The 27,061-nt window shown below is 32.5% G+C and overlaps 1 protein-coding gene across 4 annotated transcripts in view; it reads right to left on the minus strand.

Annotated features, from left to right (window-relative positions):
- The window catches only part of LOC100159331 (titin), a 107,789-nt gene that overhangs the window by 69,013 nt on the left and 11,715 nt on the right, over nucleotides 1–27,061 (minus strand). Inside the window, exons 1-12 of one of the 4 annotated variants that reach the window (XM_008182330.3) lie at nucleotides 23,970–24,378; nucleotides 16,253–16,499; nucleotides 15,138–15,315; nucleotides 14,302–14,596; nucleotides 14,113–14,204; nucleotides 13,533–13,745; nucleotides 13,264–13,446; nucleotides 12,978–13,175; nucleotides 12,601–12,893; nucleotides 12,339–12,519; nucleotides 11,988–12,254; nucleotides 72–11,869 (exon numbers count right to left, since the gene is read on the minus strand). In XM_008182330.3, the coding sequence (XP_008180552.1) occupies nucleotides 72–11,869; nucleotides 11,988–12,254; nucleotides 12,339–12,519; nucleotides 12,601–12,893; nucleotides 12,978–13,175; nucleotides 13,264–13,446; nucleotides 13,533–13,745; nucleotides 14,113–14,204; nucleotides 14,302–14,596; nucleotides 15,138–15,315; nucleotides 16,253–16,499; nucleotides 23,970–24,064 (14,040 nt within the window). In that variant the 5' untranslated portion in view covers nucleotides 24,065–24,378. Of the gene's footprint in view, nucleotides 1–71; nucleotides 11,870–11,987; nucleotides 12,255–12,338; nucleotides 12,520–12,600; nucleotides 12,894–12,977; nucleotides 13,176–13,263; nucleotides 13,447–13,532; nucleotides 13,746–14,112; nucleotides 14,205–14,301; nucleotides 14,597–15,137; nucleotides 15,316–16,252; nucleotides 16,500–17,053; nucleotides 17,208–23,969; nucleotides 24,379–27,061 lie in introns of those variants that run through there. The other 3 variants (XM_001948648.5, XM_008182329.3, XM_016802391.2) reach the window with 3 other exon arrangements.

Raw genomic sequence — 27,061 nt, forward strand, 5'->3', positions numbered from 1 at the left:
GGCACACAAAAAAATGAAAACACATGTATAAATGAAATCATCATGAAATGTAATCATTGTGTGGTTGTTACCTTTGCCCGGTAAAGGTCTTCGGTAGCACTGTGTGTTGCTGTTCGGCCGTCAGATAATCTCCAACTCGAATAATAACCTCCGTCTCGTACTCCTGAATCGTGCAGGAAACTGTCAGAGCCCCTGCGTCTCCGAGTGGTCACACCATAGCTCGTGTGTGGCCAACCAGAAGTTGCCTCTACTTCCATACGCCTTGGACTGAGAGGAATTGATGTCTCCGAAAGGCACCGGTACGCCGCCAAGTTGGTAGGCGGCCAAAGACTTCGGGCCGAAATCCTCGACTCTGGCGGATAAGGACTCGTCGATCGACTGCTGCTTCTGCTGCTGCGGCTACTGCTGCTGCCACCGTATAGATCTCTGTCTGATGAACCCGCAAATCTTGACGATATTGTGTACTTAGATCTCGGTGTTAAACTTGATCTGTAGGACGGACACTCCGGCGTTAGAGATCTATATGAGCTCATATGATCAGGCGTCAAGGATCTGTACGAAGTCAGTGGGTCCGGCGTCAAGGATCTGTACGCCAGGCTATTTGGGCGTGACTTAAGTGCGTCAGTCACGTCCAGTAGATAACGATTAACTGGACGTTTATCCGAGCTTCGGATTTCCGGTACGTCGATAACGTCATGTTCAGTCATCCCACTCAATGTTCGTACCTTTTTGTTGTTTGTAAGAAAATGTGTGGTATTATCTTTTGGTTTTACATCAACATTTTCGTTAACTATTGTGTCCGTTTTTACAGATTTTTCCATTAAAGGTGATTTAGTACTCGTTCCTTGTTTTACACTTCCTCGTTCTTTTTTATCATTATCCGTCACACTTTTGTCTGGATTTGTTACTAAATGTGTATCAATTATATTTTTTTTGCTCTTTTCAATAGTGTCGATATTATTATTCTCTAAAGATTTTATAGTGCGCCCTCTTTCCATCTTTTCCAATAGTATGTTACTGTTAGGTAACTGTTCAGTGAAATTTTCTCTTAAATCTGAAATCGTATTTTCGTTTTTTTCAATTTCGTTATTAATTTCAAGTTTTTCATTGGTTTTTTTGTTTATTTTATCGAGTGGGATTGATTTATCTTTCTCACATTCCCGGTTTGTCTTATCTTCTTTTGTTGATTTTATTTTATCGGCAATACTGATTTCGCCGTTAGTTTGATTTTTAGATTGATTATTATTTGAAAAATCTTTTTCAATTATTTCTATCATACTTTTATTATTAACAGAAACCATTTCCGGTTCTACGATAGTTCCGTCTTCTGCATAGTTTTTATTATTATCTGATATTTTTCTATTTTTGTCTTCGACTGTTACATCGATAATTATTGTGTCAATTTTATTTTCACTGGCACTAATAATACTATTTGTGGTGTCAGATGATGGTGATTTTTTATTATCCGGCTGAGGGCCTGATATCTTTTTCTTACTTCCACGTTTTGTCTCATCTTTTTCTATAATATTTTCTGTAGATTTCATTTGATTATCTGTACCAATTGGATTGTCCTTCGGATTTTCATTTCTATCAACATTTGAAAATCCTTTTTCAATTATTTCTTCCGAGACATTATTATCGTCTCGAAGAATTACTTGTTTTATTTTGTCTAATTTAATTTCTACTATTTCATTTGACAGTTTTTTATTATTTTCTTCAATACTTTTATCGATAACTTTTGTTTCGTCAATGTTTATTTCACCAACACTAATATTACTTTTTGTGGTTTCGGGTGAAGGTGATTTTTTATCTTCTGGGTGAGGGCTTGATTTCTTTTTCTTACTTCCACGTTTTTCCTTGTCTTTTTCCACAACATTTTCTGTTGATTTTATTTGACTGTCTATACCAATTAGATTGTCCTTCTGATTTTCATTTTTATCAACATTTGAAACGTCTTTTTCAATTATTTCTTCTGGAACTCTATTATTATCTGGAACAATTGCTGGTAGTATTTTATCCAATTTACCGCCAACATTATCTGAATCTTCTTTGTTATCTGACAATTTATCATTTATTTCTTCATTACTTTTATCGATAACTTTTGCGTCAATGTTTATTTCACCAACACTAATATTACTTTTTGTGGTTTCGGGTGAAGGTGATTTTTTATCTTCTGGGTGAGGGCTTGATTTCTTTTTCTTACTTCCACGTTTTGTCTTATCTTTTTCCACAACATTTTCTGTAGATTTTATTTGATTATCTGTACCAATTTGATTGTTTTTCTGATTTTCATTTTTATTAACATGTAAATCGTCTTTTTCAATTATTTCTTTTGGTACTTTATTATTTTCTGAATCAATTTCTGGTAGTATTTTATCCAATTTAACGCCAACATTATCTGAATCTTCTTTGTTATTTGACAATTTTTTATTACTTTTATCATTAACGTTTGTTGTGTCAATGTTTAATTCATTAACACTAATATTAGTTTTAACGGTATCCGGTGATGGTGATTTTTTATCGCCTGACTGAAGGCTTGATTTCTTTTTCTTACTTCCACGCTTTGTCTTGTCTTTTTCCACAACATTTTCTGTTGATTTTATTTGACTTTCTATACCAATTAGATTGTCCTTCGGATTTTCATTTTTATCAACATTTGAAACGTCTTTTTCAATTATTTCTTCTGGATCTCTATTATTATCTGGAACAATTGCTGGTAGTATTTTATCCAATTTACCGCCAACATTATCTGAATCTTCTTTGTTATCTGACAATTTATCATTTATTTCTTCATTACTTTTATCGATAACTTTTGCGTCAATGTTTATTTCACCAACACTAATATTACTTTTTGTGGTTTCGGGTGAAGGTGATTTTTTATCTTCTGGGTGAGGGCTTGACTTCTTTTTCTTACTTCCACGTTTTGTATTGTCTTTTTCTACAACGTTTTCTACAGATTTTATTTGATTATCTGTATCAATTTGATTGTTTTTCTGATCTTCATTTCTATTAAGCTTTGAAACGTCTTTTTCAATTATTTCTTTCGGCACTTTATTATTTTCTGAATCAATTTCTGGTAGTATTTTATCCAATTTAACGCCAACGTTATCTGAATCTTCTTTGGTATCTGACAATTTTTTATTACTTTTATCATTAACGTTTGTTGTGTCAATGTTTAATTCATTAACACTAATATTACTTTTAATGGTATCCGGTGATGGTGATTTTTTATCGCCTGACTGAGGGCTTGATTTCTTTTTCTTACTTCCACGCTTTGTCTTGTCTTTTTCCACAACATTTTCTGTTGATTTTATTTGACTGTCTATACCAATTGGATTGTCCTTCGGATTTTCATTTTTATCAACATTTGAAACGTCTTTTTCAATTATTTCTTCTGAAACTTTATTATTGTCTGAAACAATTTCTGGTAGTATTTTATCCAATTTACCGCCAACATTTTCAGAACCATTATTGTTATCTGACAATTTTTCATTAATTTCTTCAATACTTTTATCGATAACTTTTGTTGCGTCAATGTTTATTTCACTTATATTAATATTACTTTTAATGGTATCCGGTGAAGGTGGTTTTATATCTTCTGGTCGAGGGCTTGAGTTCTTTTTCTTACTTCCACGCTTTGTCTTGTCTTTTTCCACAACATTTTCTGTTGATTTTATTTGACTGTCTATACCAATTGGATTGTCCTTCAGATTTTCATTTTTATCAACATTTGAAACGTCTTTTTCAATTATTTCTTCTGAAACAATTTCTGGTAGTATTTTATCCAATTTACCGCCAACATTTTCAGAATCTTTATTGTTATCTGACAATTTTTCATTACTTTCATCATTAAATTTTGTTGTGTCAATGTTTGATTCATCAACACTGGTATTACTTTTTGTTGATTCTGGTGAAGGTGATTTTTTATAATCTGTTTGAGGGCTTGACTTCTTTTTCTTACTTCCACGTTTTGTCTTGTCTTTTTCTTCAACATTTTCTGTTGATCTTATGTGATTGTCTATAGCAATTTGATTGTCCTTCGGATTTTCATTTTCATCAATATTTGAAATATAATTTTCAATTATTTCTTCTGGAACTTTATTATTGTCTGGAGGAATCACATGTTCTATTTTATCCAATGTAATTTTAACCATGTCATCCAACAGTTTTTTATTATTTTCTTCAATACTTTTATCGATAACTTTTGTTTTGTCAATGTTGATTTCACTGCCAATAATATTACTTACAGTGGTATCGGGTGAAGGTGATTTTTTATCATCTGGCTGAGGGCTTGATTTCTTTTTCTTACTTCCACTTTTTGTCTTGTCGTTTTCCACAACATTTTCCGTGGATTTGATTTGATTGTCTGAACCAATTTCATTGTCTTTTTGATTTTTATTAACATATGAAATGTCTTTATCAATTATTTCTTCTGAAGCTTTATTATTGTCTGAAACATTTTCTTGACTTATTTTATCCAATTTCACGCCAACATTTTCAATATCTTCATTGTTATCTGATAATTTTTCATTAATTTCATCGATACTTTTACCGATAACTTTGGTTTTGTCAATGTTTATTTCACTTATATTAGTATTACTTTTTGTGGTATCGGGTGAAGGTGATTTTTTATCATCTGGCTGAGCACATGATTTATTTTCCTCACTTCCTCGTTTTGTCTTATCTTTTTCTACAATATTTTCTGTCAATTTTATTTGATTGTTTGTACTAATTTCAATTATTGCTTCTGGATTTTTATTATTGTCTGAAGCAATTCCTGGATCTAAGTTATTCAATTCAACTCCTATTTTTTCAGTATTTTTATTATCATCTGACAGCTCTTTATTTGATAGATCTATAGTTTCATTAATGATTTTGTTTGTGTCAATTTTATTTTCACTTTCACCAATATTATTTGTCGTTGATCCTTTTGATTTTGCACTCAATTTCCGATTTATATCCTCAATATCTTTTCTATCTATAGTCTTTTCATCATCTGTTGTATTGATCTTTGTAATCAAAACATCACTTTTAACTTTATCTATGGATTCATTTTCTTCCACAGATATCATTGACGTTTCAAATATTTGATTAGGATTTTTTATGGATTGTTGTAATTTATCAGCTAATTCGCTCTGCTCCTTATTTAAACCTACATTTTCTTGATTATGAGTGTCGTCGTCGTTCAATATTTCTGTTGTTTTATTTAACGATGCGACTTTAGTTTCTACATTTTCTTTGACTAAATTATCTGTATTTTGAATTTGATCATTTAGTATATTAACTGCTATGTCTTCAGGATTATCGTTTTCACTTAAACGTTTGGTCGATCTTGTAGAAATTTTAGACGCCTCATTAGTGTCTGAATATATAATCTGTTCTTCTTTTATCATCACATCTTTAATACACCCATCCAAAATATCGACATTGGTTGACACGATTTCAAACGAATGGTCGTTCAAAGTTATAGCCATAGTTGCTTTTTCTATACTTTTTTTTTCTTCACCTACAGTTAAAGAATTTTCTTTTATACTATCGTAATCTATAATTATGTTCCCGATTGCAGCGATGTTTAATTCGTGTTCCACTTTTGCATGTTGGTTAATATTTTCCGCAGCATTGAGTTCAGCTTGTTTTAAGACATTTACATTTTCTAACATCACGCATTCAGTTTCATTAGCTGCAATTTTTTCTACACAATGCAGTTTTGGCATTATAGAAAGAATGTTTAATGGTTCTTCTGTAGGCAAATCACTAATTTCACTTTCAAACATAAAATCATTTAGAAGACTGGCTTTATTTTCAAGAGCAGTAACAAGATTAATCTCATCATTAATTTTCCCTTTGTTTATCAATGTATCTTCATTAATATTTATAGTATCAGGTGTTTTATTGGAGTGTACATATTCATTATTGTCGTTTGTAGTATTTCTCTCCTTGTTTTCTTGAACTTCGCTTATAGATAAAGTACTATCACAATTATGATTATCATCAGAATAATCTTTTGTTATTACATTTGTTCTTTCCTTGCTGACGTCTGCTGTATTTTGTGTTACAGTTTTGGAAATATCTGCACGTTGATCTATAGTATCAACTTTAGCATTAGTCATCTGCATAGTTTCATTTACAGAAATATTGGAATTCAAACTTCCTATATTTATATCATCAATATCTTTATTGATAGATAAACATTCCCTTTCAGGAGTTTCTGATGAGATATTTAGTTCACCAATTGCTAACTTTGATGGGTTTTTAAATGTTGAATTTTCTATTTGTTTTGTACTTTTGTTAGAGTCAACTCTTAGATTATTATCAATAATTGTTTCTAATTTAATCTTTGATATCTCAAGATCCTTTAAATTTATAAATTCTTCTTTAATTTCTTCGGTATTTATTTCATCATGTTTTAAATCTTCTGTCTCTCCTAAATTATTTTTATCGTCCAATGATTTTCCAAAATTGTTTTCAGAAATATCTTGATTATTAGCTAAGTCATTTTTGGTATCAAAGAAATCTAGAATTTGGTCATTATCAAGGAGTAAACAGTTTATTTCCGAAGCAAGTATTTTTAAATTATCTACTTTTGCAATGTTGGTTTTTGATATTTCTTGCACATCATCTCTCTGGTCATTACTGTTCTCTACGGTATCGATTTGATCTTCTACAGCCACTTGTTCTTTGGTATTTTCAATATCAATAACAACTGTATCTAGTGGTTGAACGTTGGATACAGAAATCGTTTCATTACCTATCAAAGCAGTCATTTGTTCAACGACGATATTTGTCGATTTATTAATCGATTTAGTCTCATTATTTTGTATGTATTGAATTTCACTAGGGGATTTTTCTTCATCCTTATTGATCATCCTATCTGGTAAGTATATAATTTCGTTTTCAGCTTCTAAATGTTCCAAATTATTTATCCTTTTTTCTTTATCATCTGAGACTGCGTTACGTTCATATCTGGAATCTACATTTTCTTTGGATTGTATTTCAACTTCATTTTCGTCAAATTTACATGGATCAATTGATTGTGTGCTCTCCAATGGAATTATTTCACTATTTGTTAATGTATTTTCCGTTAGAGTTGTGTCATTATTTTCGAAAATAGTAGATTGTATTAAATGTTCATACGATTTATTGAATGTATTGATGGACTCTTTTTCTTCGTTCATTACTATTTCAGTCGTTTTGTTTTCAGAATTAATTTTCTCATCGGAAACTGTTTCTTTTTCATTTAAAGTAAAATTAACTGAACTTTTAAAATCGTTGATTAGATCATTTTTAGATTTAACTACTATGTCGTCAATAATGTTATTACTTTCAAAACTATTTTCATTTTTTTCATTTTGTTTTGATTTTTCCGCTGCATTTTGATTTTCTTCAAAATTTTGATTAGTATTTACTAACTGCTTGTCTAGTACAGTAGACCCAAATGGTTGAGTCATCAATTCAGTAACTGGCAACATAGAATCAACACACTTATTACCATCTAAAACACACTGTTGGATAGCATTTGTAACATCAATATCATTTTTTGAATAAATTATCTCTGATGGTAAATCTATTTTTGAACTAATACATTCTATTTCATTATTCAATTTCATATCAGATAAGGTATCACATGGCTCATTTAATTCTTTGACATCTTTTACTTCATTATTAGACTGTTGTAAAATGTCATTTTCTTGAACAATAAAAGAATTCTGTTGAACATTATCTAAATGTTGTTCATTAATTAATTCACTTTCATTTTTATCATTTTTTATAAGAACATATTCTTCGGTTTGATGAACATTTTGTTCTGTTATCGGGTTCATTACATTTTCACAGTCAGTACAATTAGGAACAATTTGTTTATTATCGGTTGTTAAAGTTTGATTTACATTTGGTTGTAAATTGTATTGTAACTGTTTATCCAAATTGACATCTTGGTTAGTTTCAAATGTATCAGAAGCATTATTTTTATTTTTTAACGAACTCAAATTTTCGTCTCCACAATTTTGTTCTTCAAAGATGCCCTTGCTAATATTACCTTCCAAGATTGTTATTGAATTAACATCAACTATGGAAGACTTTTGTTCGTTTGCAGATATTACACTTTCTTCAACAGCGCAAATACTTTTATTTAATAAATCATTATTATCACATTGTTTTATTTTGCTGGATTCAATTATCGAAGAATTATAATCTTCGATCACTAAATTAATTTCTGGTGTTATAACATTTTTTTCTTCTACTAATGTTCCTAACACTTTATTTAATTCTGTTGCATTAGTGTATTTATCTATTGAATTATTTTCTTCGTCGTTTTCCGTGTTGTATTCATTTCCATTTCTAGTTTGTGCTACTTGAATGACTGTATCCGTTCCTAAATTATGAATTGCATCAATTTCATTTATGACAGCATCATTTTGTGAAGATGACTTGTGTGAAACGTTTTCTCTAATTGGTAGTATTTCAACTTCTTTCATTAACATTGTATCTTCATTTTCTGCGTCATTATAATTATTTATAGTATTCATTTCCTTGGATTCGTTTAACTTATTTGTATCAATCATAATATCTTCACTTGAAAGAATCGTTATATTTTTAATAGACTCAGTAGCATTTAATTTGTTCGATATTACAGATTCCTGAGTTTCTGCATCATTGTCATTTATTTTTGACACCACATTATGTAAAGATGTAATTAAACATTCATTTTTATTCAGCACATCTACAGAGTTAATTAAAGGTTCATTTTCATCCGGCACATTATCTACTGTTTTAGATTCAAGTAGATCAACAACAGTTTCTAAATTGTTCGTCATATCAGTTCTTTTCATTTTAACTTCACTTGAATCAGAAATGTCATTAACTGTAATAACCGTGTTATTAGATATTGATTTATCAGAGTCTAAACATTCTAAATTCTCAACGAAATCTACGTCCTGTCCTATTTCAAACACTTGTTCTTCTTTGTAAACATTTTGATCACTAATACTTATATATTTATTTTTAAACGTCTCGCTTTCATTGTTTTGATCTACATCTATTGAACCGTCTAATAAGTTATTAGTTTCATTACAAATTTGATTAGTATCGGTCGAATCAATTTTTTGTAAATCATTATGGTTTAATTTATTATTATCCAAGTCGTACATTTTTGTTGTTCCATCTCGTGCTACTTCAGACATATTTTTTAATGTTTCTTGAAGTTCCTCAAATAAATCCACTGGTGAATTTAAAATTAAGTCCTGTTGTTTACTTTTTTCTAATGATTCTAATACATGTTCTGGAATAATATCATCAGTTTTCTGGTGTATACTATCAATATCTTTTTCACTCATTAATAAATCTGATAATTTATCATCAACTTTAGAATTCATAATATTATCCAAACATACATCTTCAACAAAATCACTTATCGTTTCCAAATCAGTTTCATCAAACAGTGCTTCAAAACCAGAATTGTCTCGATCATCTTCAGATGTTATGATATTTGGTTCATCGTATTTGAATGTTTCCCCAATATTGCATTCAAAACCTCTTTTTATAACTAAATCATTATTCATGTTATTTTCAAAAAGTATTGAATCTTTTTCTATTTCGAGAGTATCCTTATGTATATTATTTTGCTTATCACAATCTTTATCTAAACTATCTATGATTGATGATTCAATTAATACTTGTTTCGAGTTCTCATTGGCAGTTTTATCTAAGACGGTCTGTGCGTTGTTTGACAAGGATAAACTCAATGATTGTGTATCACAAGCCCCACCAGTAACATCAGTATGCTCTGAAAAACTAAGGTCACTTTCTACTGAAGCCATTTTTGAAACAATAAGATTTTGAAGTTGCAAAAGAGGTTTCATAACACTACCAAAAAGTATTCCGTTTACACCTAAATCATCAATAGCATCGTCGAATAGAATGTTTTGCATCATTTTTATTGAAGACTCAAATGGTATTTCCTTGTCTGTCTCTTCTACTATTGATTGATTCACAATACAATTGTTGAGTTGAACGAGTTGCTGAGATAAATGTTCAAAACAACTCATAACTTCATAACTCATGGTTGAACCAGTTTGGTTTGAAAGCAAAACTTGATTAACTTGGAACAACCCGATTTTCATGTCTTGCAATGGTTCTAATAAAGATCCTAAAGGATTCATATTGTTTTCGGAATCTTGAACAAAATTTACATTGTTGATTAATGTGTCAATATCTATCATCAATTCGTCAAAAAGTGTCTCAAAATCTAGTAATAGTTTATCGTCAGATCCGTAATCAGAAGACACAATATTTTCCGTTGATCTGCCTAACCGTCTCAGATGACAACATAAATCGTTAATCGGTTTTGTGAAAGATATGAAACATTCAGCTATTTTATTACTTTCCATGCCATGCGAAGCGAGTGTCATAAATTGATGAGTTGATTCATTTATTCTGTCGTATATATCTTTTAAATCTTGATCGTCATCTGAACTATCACTTTTTAATGCTGTATTTAAATTATCTAAAGCAAATGCAATAGAACTAATGGGGGGTATTAATATTTGTTTTAATTTAAAGTTAGGTTTGTTATCGTCCATCGATGCCTCTTCCATATCAGCTATGTCATTTAAAATAGTTTCTAATGGTTGTACCATTGAAAATAAAGGGGCCAATGAATTTATGTCCACGCATTTTATTTTAGAACAATTTTGCTGTAGCGTTTTTATATATACCAAAGTAGTGCCGATCGTGTTTTGTAACACAGCTATAATACGTTGTTCTGTAACTCGGGCTACCTGTTTATTGACAACAATTGTGAAGTTTTTTATTTGGTCTGACAAACGATCTAAAATTTCCGTGGCCGGAAGGTTGTTATTGTTGAGCGTTTCTAAATCAAAACATACGGATGATTGTATTTCGTTTAGTATATTATCTGAAACACCAAATGGATCATCGATTTGTTCTAATGCTAACAAACTCGCGTTTATTGCAGTCATTAAACTTGATACATTATCAGCCGTATTTTTTTCCAACTCTGAAACGTCGTTTCTCTCCGTTTCTTCAATAAATTTCCACGCCAGTGAATGTAGTGCTTGGATCGAACGTTCAAGTTCAGTTGTCGTACTAGTGAAATTAAAATTTTCGTGAGTGCGCATTTTTACCATTGTACCTTCCAAAATAATTTTCATATATTTTAAAAATTCATCCACATTTGGTCTGGAAATAATTTTCAAAACGTTGTCTTCTTCTGAACTAAGTATCACACTCGCCATTCCTTTACCACGTATTTTGTTCAATACTGTTGAGTATAATCCATCTTCGTCAGATTGAGTAACAATTTCAGTTGCACAATAATTATGTGATAATGGTGGTTCGTTTTCTATTTCAGCCAATGTTTCAGACACTTCTTCTTCGGTGTTATTACTTTCAGACCGAGCCAATGGTCCGGTTACATGTGTAGAATTCTGAGATAAAAGTTTTTCGTCTAATTTCAGTTGCGTTAAAATCTGATCGTCGGAGTCTGACATAAATAGTTTTGGTGTGTGGAAAGACTGATGGCCATCGTCTCCCGATTGCTGTTTTAAAATCACTGATGAATGTTTAGGCGTCGTTTCACTCGCACTATAAAACTCCTCACGCTTCGAATTTCCAGACGACAAATGGTCCGAAAAATATTCCAGACTATTTTCACATATGCTTTCGCTTTTATCGTTAATTGCAAGAGTAATGTCTTCGGTCAGTGAAACGCCATCGAATTCAGTGTCTGATACTGTTTGTTGTCGGCAAAAATCGATAGGTACGTCTATAACCAAAGCTTCCATCATAACCGGGCCGGAAATCGACGATTCTTTTACAATTCGCAACGAAGGCAAATCAACAACATTGTCTTCTGTAAAATTAAAGTTTAAAACAAAATCAATTTAATTGGAATAAAATATATATTTCATATAAACAGTTTTATAACATATTGTTTAATCTTAAAAAATATAGATCTAATAATATAATACCTGATATATGTTCAGAAAGTTCGTCCGCATACATTTCAATGATTTGCAATGCTTCGTCGTGCGTTAGGTCTGGAGTTTCATAAAGTGAAACGGTCACTTCTTTGCCGTCAAATGAAAATGAAATGTCAGCGGGTTCTTCAATGGTGTACGATTTTTCCATTTGGCTTGTCCTCTCTTCGGGGATTGTCGACAAGGATTCATTGCGTACAAGCGGATTCCCGACAGATAAATACTCTTCCGATGCGCAAGATTTGACCGTGGACTTATCTGCAATGGGACAAAAATATGATTGATACTTACGCGTTTCAGTCGTAATAATTATACTTTGCAATGTTTTGCACACGACATTACCTTCCATTGTCAATAGTGTTGCTGAACTGGACACCGTTCCCATACAGTTGTGTGCCTGACAAGTGTAAGTACCCAAACAGCACGTACCACTTTGTCCTGAAATTATTTTGTGCATGTCACCGGGATTTAGCTCTTGGCCGTCTTTAAACCATTTCAGTTGCGGTTGCGGGACGCCAATTACCTGTGATATCATAAATATGTATATTTATTCGACGAACGCATTTATTTCGTATTTACAAATTATGTCTGCACGTTCACTTACTTTGCACTCTAAGTTAACCGAACCCTCGTTTGAGAACGCTATTCGCAGTTCCTCGAGGAATCTCGGACGTTTGAAATTTTTTGGAATATTTAACTTCAAGAAACTAGACGTTGCAGTTTGACCATACTTGTTGATTGCCACACACTTCCATTCCGCCTGATCGTCAATTTCGAGCGGAACTATGTTTAAAATATATGTCCCATTGTCTTCAGTAGAAAACTGGTATCGATTTGATTCAGTTAGTTGTTCATCTTCTTTATACCAGCTGATTGAAGGTGTAGATTCAGTTGTGACTAAAAAAAAATTAAATGTTGATTTAAACATATTTTTTAATTTATATAATTGTAATGTTTAACATTAGAACTTGATTTACCAACCTTTTATCATAAAAACAAAAGATTCATTAATGTTAGCCTCAATACTCTTAAGTCCCAATAAAAATCTTGGTGGCTGTGTGTTTGACGTTAGTTGAAGTTTTTCACTTTCGTTCAATTGATTTTGGATGTCTTCTATCGTAAGTTCAGCAAGGCTACTTGTTTCGCCCATGCAGTTTCGGGCGACACAACAATAGCTACCTAAATTAAATAATTGTAGATGATATAACATTATATACACCCAAATTGCTGTAGTACAATTCGATTTCAATGGCATTTCATGCCTTACCTAAAGATTTACTCCCAGTTAACTCATAAACGTCTCCAGGTTGAAGTTGCTTGCCGTCTTTGAACCACAAGAGTTGTGGCGTAGGGTATCCGATGACCTTGCATTCAAAGCTAACTAAACCTTCATCGGTCATGATTGCCCTTAGGCTTTCTAAAAATCTTGGTACCCGGTAATTCTTTGGGTCTGAGAAGAAAAATCATAGATTCAATAAGGCTATAGTGTTAAAGAAATTTGTATGGCATTAAATAAAATATTTTAAACAATATTACATGACACTGAAACCACACATGAAGTAACAGCCTTCGCTCCAGTCGAACTAGTAGCGACACATTTCCAAGTGGTGCTATGATCGGCTCTGAGTGATTTTATTTCAACGCCATACATGCCCAAGCCATCAGCCAACAGGTGGTACAATGGCCCTTCGTTTACTATGCCATTATCGTTATACCATCCTATACTTCGGGGCCATGGTGGTACTTCGACTAAGAGAAAAATGACAATATTATTATAGCTACAAGTGTCAGATCTTTGTTGATTGTCAGGAATAAAAAACAAATCGATGAGAAATGAGATATGGATATAAAAAAAAAGAGTTCCAAATTAAAATTGTTTTCTTACATAAATAAATGTTTGGAAAAAAAATTGGTTTATTTAGATGATAATGAATTATTTTACATAATAGTTTAAAATAATGTAAATAGATAGAATTTTATTGTACCTAAACCTTGCTTTTATTTTCTGTAAAATCTAAGGTCTAGCCCTTTTCGTTATCAGTATTTCAAATGTATCTTTTTTTACTGTACAGTATTATTACACATATAATTACGTAATTAATTTTTTTGACATTACCTTGGCATTCCAAAAACAGTACGCTGCCGACTTTTCCGGACGCGTTTTTTAAAAATTTCACGAACTTCGGTGGCGGCCCGTATGGTATGAGACTGAAAAACGCATTTGAATTAAAACGAAATAAACTCTTGTCGTAACAAACGTGTACGCTATGCTACATATTATTATAGTCTTATCGTAACCACATACCTGTCTGCGTCGTGGTTTCCGTCGAGTGGCGTGTGAGTCACTTGTATTTTTGACGTAGACAACGCGGTGCCCATGACATTTGTCGCCTCGCACGTGTAAATGCCCAGGCAGTCTTCTTCGGAATTCGCCGTCAGCGCGAATATGTCGCCGGCTTTGATCTCCTTGTCGTCTTTGTACCATCGTAACTTGGGCGTCGGGACGCCGATCACCTTGCACTCCAGTGAGACGATTCCACGCTGCGTCAGCACTGCCTTCAGCTGCTCGACGAAAATTGGTTTTTTAAACGCTTTCGGAACTATAGAACAGTATCACACATTAGAGTAATATGATATTGTGTAATAAAAGTTTAAATATTCTTCTTAAGTATTGAAGTAACGAACAAGTAATACAAAAAGTATTACAATTTAATGTTTAATATATTTGAGATAAATTAGTAATATTAGCTTAATTAAATACGTAGCCATTTTTTAAATTTTGTTGAAAATACATAATACCTAAAAATCTATTAAAACAAATATTTTATAAATAATTATTTGTATCTGTAAAAATAATTAGTATTTTGAAATTGTTTGATACTTTGATAAATATTTTACATACTCAAACTTTAAAGATGTCGCAATTTTAAATGTATGTATTTAGTTTGCATAAAATATTAAATGAACCAAAAGATACATCAAGCCCCTGAGGATAGGGTTAAAATATTTATATCTAATGATATTAGACATAAAATGTAAAAAATAATATTCTACTAAGTATTGTAAATAAACAACAAAAAATGGTTTAATTTACAAGACCGGTTTTAGATGGTAAAAGATTAAGTTTCCCTGCAGACTCACCGGTTAGCGATAAATGAGCAGCAGTCGACGATTTCCCGGCGTAGTTTTGCGCGGTGCACACCCATAGACCTTCGTCGAACAACGTCACAGGAACAATGTCCAAACAATAAAACCCTCCTTCGTGAATGTACTGGTATCTTTCATTGTCGGCTTCTACGTTGTTGTGGTACCAACGGACCTGCTCAACAATAAATGACAATATTTTTATATGATTTTATCAATTTTTGACTTTTTCTAGCATTGCTTACGAATAATATTATATTTTTACTCATTCCTGTATAGTGTCCAAAAAAAAAAAAAAAACACGACCGAAAAATTAGGTAATCGAAAATTATTTATGGGGTGACTATATTTTGAAATATCTATAATTTGGATATAAATTTCCATAATAATATATAGTAAAATTATAGATGTTTTTTCGGTATACTGTTTTTATACCTGTATCTAAAATTCTAGATTTTGTGACTTTGTAGTGGTTTTTAGAGATACTAATCGTGTTTTTGGTAATTTTCCCTGTTACTGCATTAGTTTTTTAACCCCGAAGTACAAAGACCGGTATACCTAACGGTACGATAGGTAGTGCTGGTACCTACAGCATATTATTATGTACTATATTATGGTACCACGTCAGATCTAATTTATTTCAAAATTAACTCCATATTAATAGATCAACATTCAATAAGTTCTCTAAATTTGTTAAAACAATATTGTATACATTTTTTATGAAAAAATGCCACTTTTTAATTTTTTAGACCACTGGAGTGCGATGTAGTCGTTGAAGAGTATGCACTGCCTATATTTATACTCGACGGTCCAAATGATCACGTGCCCCGTCTAAGACAACAGGTCTGTTTATAAAATTAAATTATATACCTAATAGCTTTATAGCCGTCACTAGTTTAATAGGGAAAATAAAGCCGATATAATTAATATGAAATAATTAGCGGGGTAGCGTTAATAACGAAAACCCATCCATACTCCTAGAAACTATTTTAAAAAAACAACTAATAACAATTTATCATACAAATAAACGATCAGTTTTCGAACTGCAATTGGTTATATACTTATATATATATGTATATATTGTTTTGTATTCAATCGCGTAAAACACCCACCTGAACACCCGTAGCGTCATCGAGCTCGATCAAAAACCTAGTTCTGGTCCCGACTCTGATGTTAAGGTCGTTAAGGCGTCTCAAAAATATTGGAATCAGATCTTCTTGGCCAACAGTGCTCGATGAGCCACCTTGGTAATCCTTACTACCAACATCCGAGTTATTACTTGACTTCATGGTGAGGGTGGTTAAGGAGTCACCAGCACGAGTAGAGGTTCCAAAAGTGATTGCATGACTTCCGCCCGATCTATAAAATGAAATAACTTAATAATAATAATTTATACATATTATTAAACTATTTTATTTGCGTCGGGACACAATGTTTTATGCCAAAATAATTTATTTGAATTTTGTGTTTGATAAACATTCCATTAAAAATGCTCAAAACAAATTTATAAATAAAATCGAATATTATTTAAAAATCGTAATAGGTAAAGACTTCACTTAGTCACTTAGATTATTTTTTCTCCAAAACACCGGTAAACTTCTCATATATATTGTACAATTTTAAATACATGTTACATAGATAGGTACCTATTAAACTTGCAGTATGGCTGTTCAACTTTCGTTAGCGCGGTCAAGGACGATTATTATTTTTAAATTCAAAGTATAAGTTGTTACACACTGCTATATTTACATGATGATAGGTATACAAAACTGTTAAAGACAATCTAATATGATAAAAAATATGTACTTCAAAACCTAATGGATATGACATGCATGTGCGATATTATAAATACGATGTGGTAACGTATAACGTTGTAAGAGGCTTATAAAATCTATCGGTGTTTATTTACTTACGGTTTTGGCTTGCGGAACGCCGTGAACAATAAACGCACCAAATACCAAAACAAAACTATCATATTTTTACCGTGGTAATTTTACTAGCCATATAGGCATTTTATAATAATAATTAATAATGTATCGACAATTTTGATCTTAATATAGGTACCTACAGCATGATTATCGCGGGACGGAGTGCGCCTTATTTTTTCGACTGCCGGTCGCTGTGGCGTTAATGAAACTCATACGGAAATAAACTAACCTAAAAATAACGCGGTGGCCCGAACCAATCACAAGTGACGTGAACTGTCACGACGACGGGCCCACCTCAACAATAATAATTGACGACCGTTGTTCTCGACTTGGCTGACGGATGTCACGCCAAAAAACAAACGGCAAACAATTATATTATAATAATTATGTCATATCTTACAGATATGGTAGTTAAAGGTATAGTAAAAAGTATCACAAGTGGTTGCGGCCGATCTTCACCATAGTTAAAATAATATGCATTAGTCTTGTAAAAATTTCATTTTTGGATCTAAAACAGTACAATGTCAACTATTACCAAGACTGGGCAAGTTAATGATTTTTTTTTAACTCAGTCAAGTTAAGTTAATATGCCCAAATAACAAAAAGTTAAAAATTAATTTAACTATAGGTTAACTCAGTTAAGTTAAAAGTTAATACACACTTTTTGTTAACTTTTTATTAAGTTAAAAAAAAGTTAATTTTTTTATACAACACTAGACTACTTAATTTATACCAACCCAAAACTAAATTATATAGACTATAGTGTTTACACTTTATACAGTATTTCTATATTAGTTAGATTTGAATGATATGCATTTTTTACTTCAAAAAATTCACGGTAAATATTTTTTGAAATAAAAACGAAATAGACTGAAATAGTAAAATATACTAAAATTAAAAACAAATTAAATTAACTTAACTTACTTCTTGAAATGAAAAATTAACTCATTCATTTCACGTCAATTAAAAAAGAAATTTAGTAAGTTAAGAGTTAAGTTAAAGAAAAGCCAAAAGTAACTAGTTAAGTTAAAAAGTTAATATAAAATCAACTTAACGTAACTTTGACTTTTTAACTCGTTAATGCCCAGCCTTCACTATTACACATTTTCGTCAGTATTGTAACATATTTGCGGGATACTAAAATTATTAAATTTGATAATTATTATATAATTGAATAATTTAATGAAAATAATTAACAGTGCAAGTTAAGTTAACTCAATTAAATTGCCTTCAGTTAAAATTTAAAAGTAAAAAAAAATGTAACTATAGATAAGCTTAAAATTAAGATAGAAAATAAAATAAACTTAACTTAGTTTGAAAGTTAATTTTTTTTCAAGCCACGATATTTTATGCCATAAAATTCGCTAGTACCTATTTGATTTACACAAACATTTGCTAAGGCATTTACATTGTGTAAAAAAATAGATTATTATAATATTATATAATCAGAAAATAAATGACCAAATACGAAAAAGAGTCAACAAATAAGTATTTTCTAATTGGTTCCGCATGAAATAAAAAGAAAATTAACTTAACTGCACGACAATGATAATTAGGTAACTATAAAAATTTAAGTTACAACAATACAAATGTTAACTGTATAAGTTAATAAGTTAAAAACAAAAATAATAAATAAGTTAATGCCCATTGCCCACCTTTGCATTACATGCATGCGTTATTTTAAATACAAATTTAAAAATAAATTTTCAACATTTTTCTGGGGGGAGGGTCCTAAAAATAATATAAATTTCAAAGGTATTATTTTTATAAACGTATAATTGTTCAAAAATTAACAATATATTATTTCAGTATATTTGAAATATAGGTATACACAATTTATTCGGGTGGCACTACTGATTGCCCTCCCTATCTGTCAGTCTTGCTATATAAATATCTTAAATCAAAGTTACTTATTGTACAGATGTTATATAAATTGTAATTAAATATATTTTTAATAATAAAAAAAAAAATGATATATTTATATATTTAATAACCTTATATTAATAAATTATACTAGTGTATACATAATATTAAATAAATATTTATTGTTACTGAGGGGTATCCCTGGAGCCCCCGTAAATCCACCACTGTGGCCCAACTGAAATAATTACTTTAAAATAAGTAATTCAATGATATTGAAAACGAACTAGTACGAGCGTGTACTGTGTACAGTTTGTTTGAATTTAAAATTTAAAGCAAATTACATGATACCTTAAGTTTCTTCATTTTTTAGAAGTATTTTTTTACAAAATAGATCGTCGTACTTCATTAACATTGGGATGCAATGATAAAAATAATAAAATATTATAATAATTCTGTCTTGGACAATAGTGAAAAAATAAATTATTTTGTTTTGAATAAGTTCTTAAAAAATTTAGTTGATTAATTAAAAAAACGTAGCTACTTATAAATACATATAGCAGTAGAGCACGTAGACCGAAAGTAATAGTCGTCGTGAGGCCACGAGGGAGTAGTTTGTTTACGGTTTTTATTAAAAGTCCGACAATGATCAGAGACGTTCCCGATGCTGGGTACAATTATTATTATTATTATGATTCTGCGCGTCCTTCCTAAAAATAGACTATTTTTCAAGCCAACGTCGTCGTCGTTGTTGTTCTGTAGATGGAGATTAATGTGTCATGCGCATACATAAAATAATATATTATTTTTATGCCCACAAATTCCAAAAGGGCAACTATGTACACGCCTGGCGAGATACTACAATCGGAATGTCATCTGTGCGGAGCAAATTTATACCTAATAATCATAAACTGTTACTTAACGCCAACAGAATGTCGTTTCGCGTCTGTATAGGATACTTAATTGAAAACGAAAAGCACGACAATAAACTGCGTTAAATCGCTTGCGAGTTTGCGACTGAGTGAGTGACTTTAAGCGATCTAATTAACAAGCTTCGAAATGTATAACGTATATAATAATATAGGTACAACAGGTATTTCACAATTTCACTAATAGGCATGATATATAATATTGGTCCAAATCGGCTCTGTTATTTTTGAAAATATTTTATTGAATTCCATTTGACAGAGTAGAAAGTAATTAGAACACAAATAAAATAATATGTGCATTATAATATATAATTATATTACATTATATATAAATACCTATGTATGATATATTGATAATATATGTTAAATAATGAATTTCTTGATGTCTATTATTAGTTATTTGTACCGCTTCTGTGGCAATTAGTAATAATATCGATTTTGCATCACGTATACCTTCAGTAATTAAAACAAAATGTCTAATGATATCATAGTATTAATTCGCTAAATGATTTCCTTGGGTTATATTTTATACCATTGACGTAGGTAGGTAAAATATTCAAAAAGAAAACATCGAGAAATAATAATGTGTAGGTGTTTCTGATAAAAACAAATCATTATTCATCAATAATACATAATTTTTATTATTTACAATAGAAAATTTACATTTAAAACAAAGTTTTAAACTTAACGCCGAGTACAATAAAATTATTGTTTCAGTGATTTAATTCTGAACAATTACTATGTATTATATTAAACATTTGAACATACATGTACGTAGACCAAATTATTACTAAAACGATACAAAATATAGGTAGTTAAGTTCCTAAGTATTTTAAATGCTATTAACTGCAACTACTCCAGGATGTTGATAAGTTGGATTTAAGACATATAATACGCCAAGTATTCAATACATATTTTGTGATTCCAATGTTTAATATTTAAAAATACCAGAAGTTTAATTCGATTCTAAGTTATAATATTATGTGGATTAGTATTTTAACTTTGTGTCTACGCTCAATTTAATATTATAATGCCAAAAAACAAGGCTTGCCTGGACTAATTCCCGTCCTGAAATTTTTTCGTAGAGAACCAATTATGTAAATAAAAGTTAATAGTATTTTAAAAATATTGATTTAGAATTCACATAATCATAATGTATGTATTACTTTTATTGTAAATAAACGGATTTAAAAATAATAATTAATACGTTTACTGATAATACGTTCATAAGTCATAACTATTATGACGATATTATTATGGTTTAACTGGTTTAAGTATTAGGAAGTACATCATTGGTACATACACTATACCTACATTCAATATTTACACAAATAATACTTTTTTAAATGGCAAGACGTAAATTTTAAAAAAAATCTGTGTTTTTTTATAAAGTACTAGGTATAATTAATGTATGATGCAAATGTGAAATGATACAATTTATTGAATGGATAATTACTTTTCATTAAAACCATATCCATATGATCGACCTACCTTTTTAAATATCGATAATATCCGGAAATGTGCGTAAGCTAAAACACTATCTATAGGTATTCTGACGTATGAAAATAAATCCTAACGATCGAATACATATTGCGTACAACTGCCCTATAATCTCCTAAATCGTAAATACACTGAAGTCCATAAAACCATCTACCTACAACAAGCACTCAACATTCGGAAGAAAATTCTGACACAGTATACAATATGTAATTTTTTTCATAAAAAAAATTTTAGTTAAAATTGTTACAATAAAAAAACTTTCACTAGCCCAAAGATATTATAGCCTGTATGGTTGTAATTAACTAGGTAGCTTAAGTAGGCTAATAACCTATGATTTTTATTGTTCAAAAATGATAAAAATATTAAGCAATAAAATAATAATAATAAATAAATATTATTATTGTAGATCGATTAATCGATATTACAAAATAAAATCTCGATATATAAAATAATGGCATTTTAAGAATGTGTGTTAACGTACCAGCTAACGAATTCTAACGAGAAAACACAATAAATATCACATAATCGTAAATCGAGAATTGAGTAATTAATTTTTACGATAATATTATTTTACTGCAGCGTTATAATTACTAAATAAAGTATTTGCATAAAATTATTCCAAAAAAAAAAAATACTCTCTGTAAAATATATGTTGAGTCGTTTTGAATTAATTACATCCAATCGGAATTTCAACGTCCTAAAAGTTCAGCAGGTCAAATCTAATACGATCGTAATACGAATCTAGTACGATCGTGATTTAAAATTCCTAGTGGGGTTTTAAATAAATATATTGAAAACAATCATTTTTTTGGTCGATATAAAAAATACATAGGTATAGGTATATCTACATATTATAACTTCGAAAATTATAGGTAGGTACAATAACATTTTTTCAGGTTTTCTGAGTTTTAGAATTTTTAGGATTTTAGGAAATTTTTTTTAATTTCACAATACTTACATAAGTGAATATTGTTTAATGTTTACTTCATAATATTCAATATAATTTCATTAATTCATAACTTTTTGGCATTTAAAGTATATAGATTTACCGAGTAGTGAAACTTTAAAGTGAATATCCGTTGAGTAAATCATACCACCTATTTCCACACTTTTCCAGTTATATAAGACAATAAATTAAACTATAATTAGCGTTAAAATATATATGATTATGAAATAGAATAACAGTTAAAAATCTAAAAAGTCTAAACATTTAAGAGCACACTTTAAATAATGAATTGAGACCATAGTGGTATTGGGACATAGTAGTGATTGTATAAAATAATATAAAAACACAATGTATTTTTCTCATTGCACAGAATCTAAATGGCGAGCGATTTCTGTAAATTGATCGAAAAAGTTCGTTTTTTGTAACACAAAAAAAACCCACTACTTACAGAAGCAGTTTATTCTTTATAATATAATGTATTTATATGACCATCGGGCCATCACTCTGCGAACAGTTATTGTATCGAAAAAACTGATTTTTTTTTCTGGCGTCGCTCGTAAACAGTTAACAGACGTTTCACGCTGGTGCAGAGCTGTTGTCACGGATCGGTCGTTGGAATTATATTTCTGTCTGCACTCTAGATTATAAATCGTATATTTTCACTGCTCGCGGTCCACAAATAAATGTGTTACAGTAGTCAGACGAGTACTGGCAATATAGCGTCTGGAGTTTGAAATTTATGCGTTTTGATTTTAAGCTGATCAAATAAAAAAAAATCCACAATTTTTTTTTAAAACTGACAACTTCTAGAGTGTCTCATTGACGTATAAACGACGCGTGACGTGACGTCATAAACCTCTTCAGGAAATGACAAGGACCTTTTTATATTTATAGAAAAAGGCAAATCAGGATAATTGAAAATATACTTGTTGAAAATAATAAATAATTTAAAAGTTCGTTAACTTGGCATAGCTGATTTTTCAAGTAACAAAGTTTAACATTTTGTTTCAACATGTTATATTCACATGAACGTAACAAAAAATAAGTAAACAAATAAACGTATTACAAAAATGTAGGTATGTGATAAATAATATATTATATTGGTATCAAGATTACCAACGTTATAACTTATAATAATATACCTATATTTTATTCTTAAAGAAAAATCGAGGAATATCCATCACGACAGTACACAGTTCGAAACGAATGTCGCAATGGCACAAGACTCTTTTTGTGTTTGTCAGCGATGGCGGATTCCAAAAACGACCATTCACAACGAGCTTGTTGCTCGAAGATATTTTTATGAAAATCGTATTGATATTCCAAGTACCTAATCGTGTAAACTGAAATACTAAAATGCTGTGTACAGTAAATTTTGATTTCTAACCGATTCTCGTCTCGAGCCGTTTAAAAAAAAAAAATTCTCATTTTACCAAACGTTAAAAAGTGGGTGTACCCATAAGGATAACATTACGGCGGTGAAAGCGGCCGTAAACGCGTGCGATTACTTCCGTGATATAAAGTTTAATATATTAAGTTTGCCAACAACGTATTTATTCATCTATCAGACATCGGGTCACTACGCGTGTATCGTGGCGGTCGCCGGTTCCGACATCGTGACGTCTCGTCGGGATGCGCCGCGACTGCGCCCGTCGATCGCACTTACCGGAGGATCGAAGAGTTGTAGGACGAGAACGATCTGATGGTCGCGTTGGCGCTACTGTACGTGGACGACTGGTTTTTGCAGCATTTGTTTCCCATAATAATAACGACGAAAATATTACTTTCGTTATTTTAACGTTGTCGCGGGGTCGTGCGGTCGTCTGCGGCGCGACGAGCGAACGACGTTATTGTCGCAACAAAACTCCAGCCGGCCCGTCGCCGACCGTTCGGCCCGCAGCAGCCATGTGTCGGCACACGCAAAAAGTGGAAAACCACAGCGCTGCGGAGGAAAACCCCGGGCCGTCCCTATTCCGCGGGTCCGAGTGAAACTCGCGTGATACCGCTTGTCGGCGGCGGCGGGGACTTTGCGGGAACGGGTCCAAACGTTTGGGCGCGCGGACCGATGACGGCGGACTGACCCACACACGGGATTTATTTTTGGGTCGCAGCGCGGTCCGATACGGCGGCGGCGGCGACACAATAATGATATGCAAGCACGTCGCCCCGCGGGCGGGCCGGCGTTGTGTTCGCGTCCGCCTCCGCGCGGACCGTCGGCGAATCCGCCGCCGCGGACGGTCGTGAAATTACCGCCCGAAATTCCCGTCGGAGGTGTACCCAGAAAACGGGAGAGCTGTGGCCCGCAGGTAAATGCCGCGGCCGCCGGTCCGCATGAACGCTGCGGCGGGTCACGCGAACCGACACCGCGAGCAGTATAGGTCGCGGGGTGGCGAGTTATTTCGCGCGCGCCCGCGCCGTGCGTACTGCTCGTGTACATAGATGCGCTATTGTCCGATCGAGGGAAATGCGCCAAAACATAATATTATCATAAGCGATCTCCGAATTCTGTACCGCCGCGACGGTGACGCGCGCGTATATCATCGCGCGGAATAATCGCCTTTGATTATTCGCTCTCGAACGGCTGGTGCCTACATATCAAAATGTACAAGTTTATTCGGTTTGCGTCAGCGAACATTTAAAATGTTACCGCTCTACGTTCAAACATTATAATAATATCATCTATAATTATTATTCTTATACGCCGCCGTCCGCGAATCAGCCGGTAATAATAATATTATTATCACCAGAAATTCCTACCGCGAAAAGTGTATAGGTTTAAGTACCGATATAGAGAACGGTAGCTGCAGCTACTGCTCGCAGGTAAATGCCGCAGGTCTGCATAAACGCTGAAGCGGGTCGCGGACACGATCGTGAAGTGACGAGTTATTTCGCGCGCGCCCGCCACCTTCTTCATATTCTGCACGTATGCACTTGTCCGATCGAGGGAAATGCGCCAAAACATAATATTATCATAAGCGATCTCTGTACCGCCGCGACGGTGACGCGCGCGTATATCATCGCGCGGAATAATCGCCTTTGATTATTCGCTCTCAACGACAGGTAGGTACCTATACATTAAAATGTATAAGTTTATTCGGTTTGCGTCAGCGAATATTTAAAATGTTATCGCTCTACGTTCTAACATTACAATATTACCTATAATTATTATTCTTATACTCGACCGTCCACGAATCAGGCGGTAATAATAATATTATCACCAGAAATTCCCACCTCGAAAAGGTTAGGTATATAAGTACCGATAGAGAACAGCAGCTGCAGACCTGTGGTAAATGCCACAGGTCTGTATAAAGGCTGAAGCGGGTCGTGAGGTGACGAGTTATTTCACGCGCGCCCACCACGTTCTTCATATTCTGCACGTATGCACTTGTCCGATCCAGGGAAATGCGCCAAAACATAATATTATCATAAGCGATCTCCGAATTCTGTACCGCCGCGACGATGACGTGTGCGTATATCACCGCGCGGAATAATCGCCTTTGATTATTCGTTCTCAAACGGCTGGTGCATACATATCAAAATGTACAAGTTTATTCGGTTTGCATCAGCGAACATTTAAAATGTTATCGCTCTACGTTCAAACATTATAATAATATCATCTATAATTATTATTCTTATACGCCGCCGTCCGCGAATCAGCCGGTATTAATAATATTATTATCACCGGAAATTCCTACCGCGAAAAGTGTATAGGTATAAGTACCGATATAGAGAACGGTAGCTGCAGCTACTGCTCGCAACTAAATGCCACAGGTCTGCATAAACGCTGAAGCAGATCGCGGACACGATCGTGAGGTGACGAGTTATTTCGCGCGCGCCCGCCACTTTCTTCATATTCTGCACGTATGCACTTGTCCGATCGAGGGAAATGCGCCAAAACATAATATTATCATAAGCGATCTCTGAATTCAGTACCGCCGCGACGATGACGTGCGCGTATATCATCGCGCGGAATAATTGCCTTTGATTATTCGTTCTCGAACGGCTGGTACCTATATATATGTGTGTATTAAAATGTATAAGTTAATTCAGTTTGCGTATAGCGAATACTTAAAATGTTATCGCTCTACGCTCTAGCGTTGTAATAATTGATATTACCTATAAATTGTATACGCCTGCCGGCCACCGTCCGCGAATCAGACGGTAATAATATAACCACCAGAAATTCCTACTGCTAAAAGTGTACCTTTTCATTTTTCCCCGATTCACTTCTCCGCCAAATCATAAATTGTTCAGTTCCCTCTTCCGCCAAAATTATACCTATCCCTTTTTCACCAAATCAAAAATGTTAGTCTAGTATTTGAATAATATTTAAATATTATAATATATATGCATGTCAGTCATATTATAATTTACGTATAAAATTAAAATTATTTTGTAAATTTAATACAGGATTCATAATAATGGTTTTTCTTACCACTATTTAAAAGTATAATACCTACTATTATTACTATTATAAATCAAATTAAAATTGAAGAATATTGTAATTAAAACTTTTTTCATTCGGCGGAAAAGGGAAAGTTACGGGAATCGTACAAATTATGATTTAGCGAAAAGTGAATTGGGGGGAAAAAGGAAAGCTACACTTCTGACGGAAACGGGTAACTCCCGAGAGAACGGTACCTGCAGCCGCTCGCAGGTAAATACCACAGGTCTGCTTAAATGCCGCTATGCTACTGCGGGTCACAACAAGGCAAGCTGTAGGTCGTGAGGTGACGAGTTATTTTGCGGGCGCCCGCG

This window comes from Acyrthosiphon pisum, chromosome A1, assembly GCF_005508785.2.
Source record: "Acyrthosiphon pisum isolate AL4f chromosome A1, pea_aphid_22Mar2018_4r6ur, whole genome shotgun sequence".
Taxonomy (NCBI): domain Eukaryota; kingdom Metazoa; phylum Arthropoda; class Insecta; order Hemiptera; family Aphididae; genus Acyrthosiphon; species Acyrthosiphon pisum.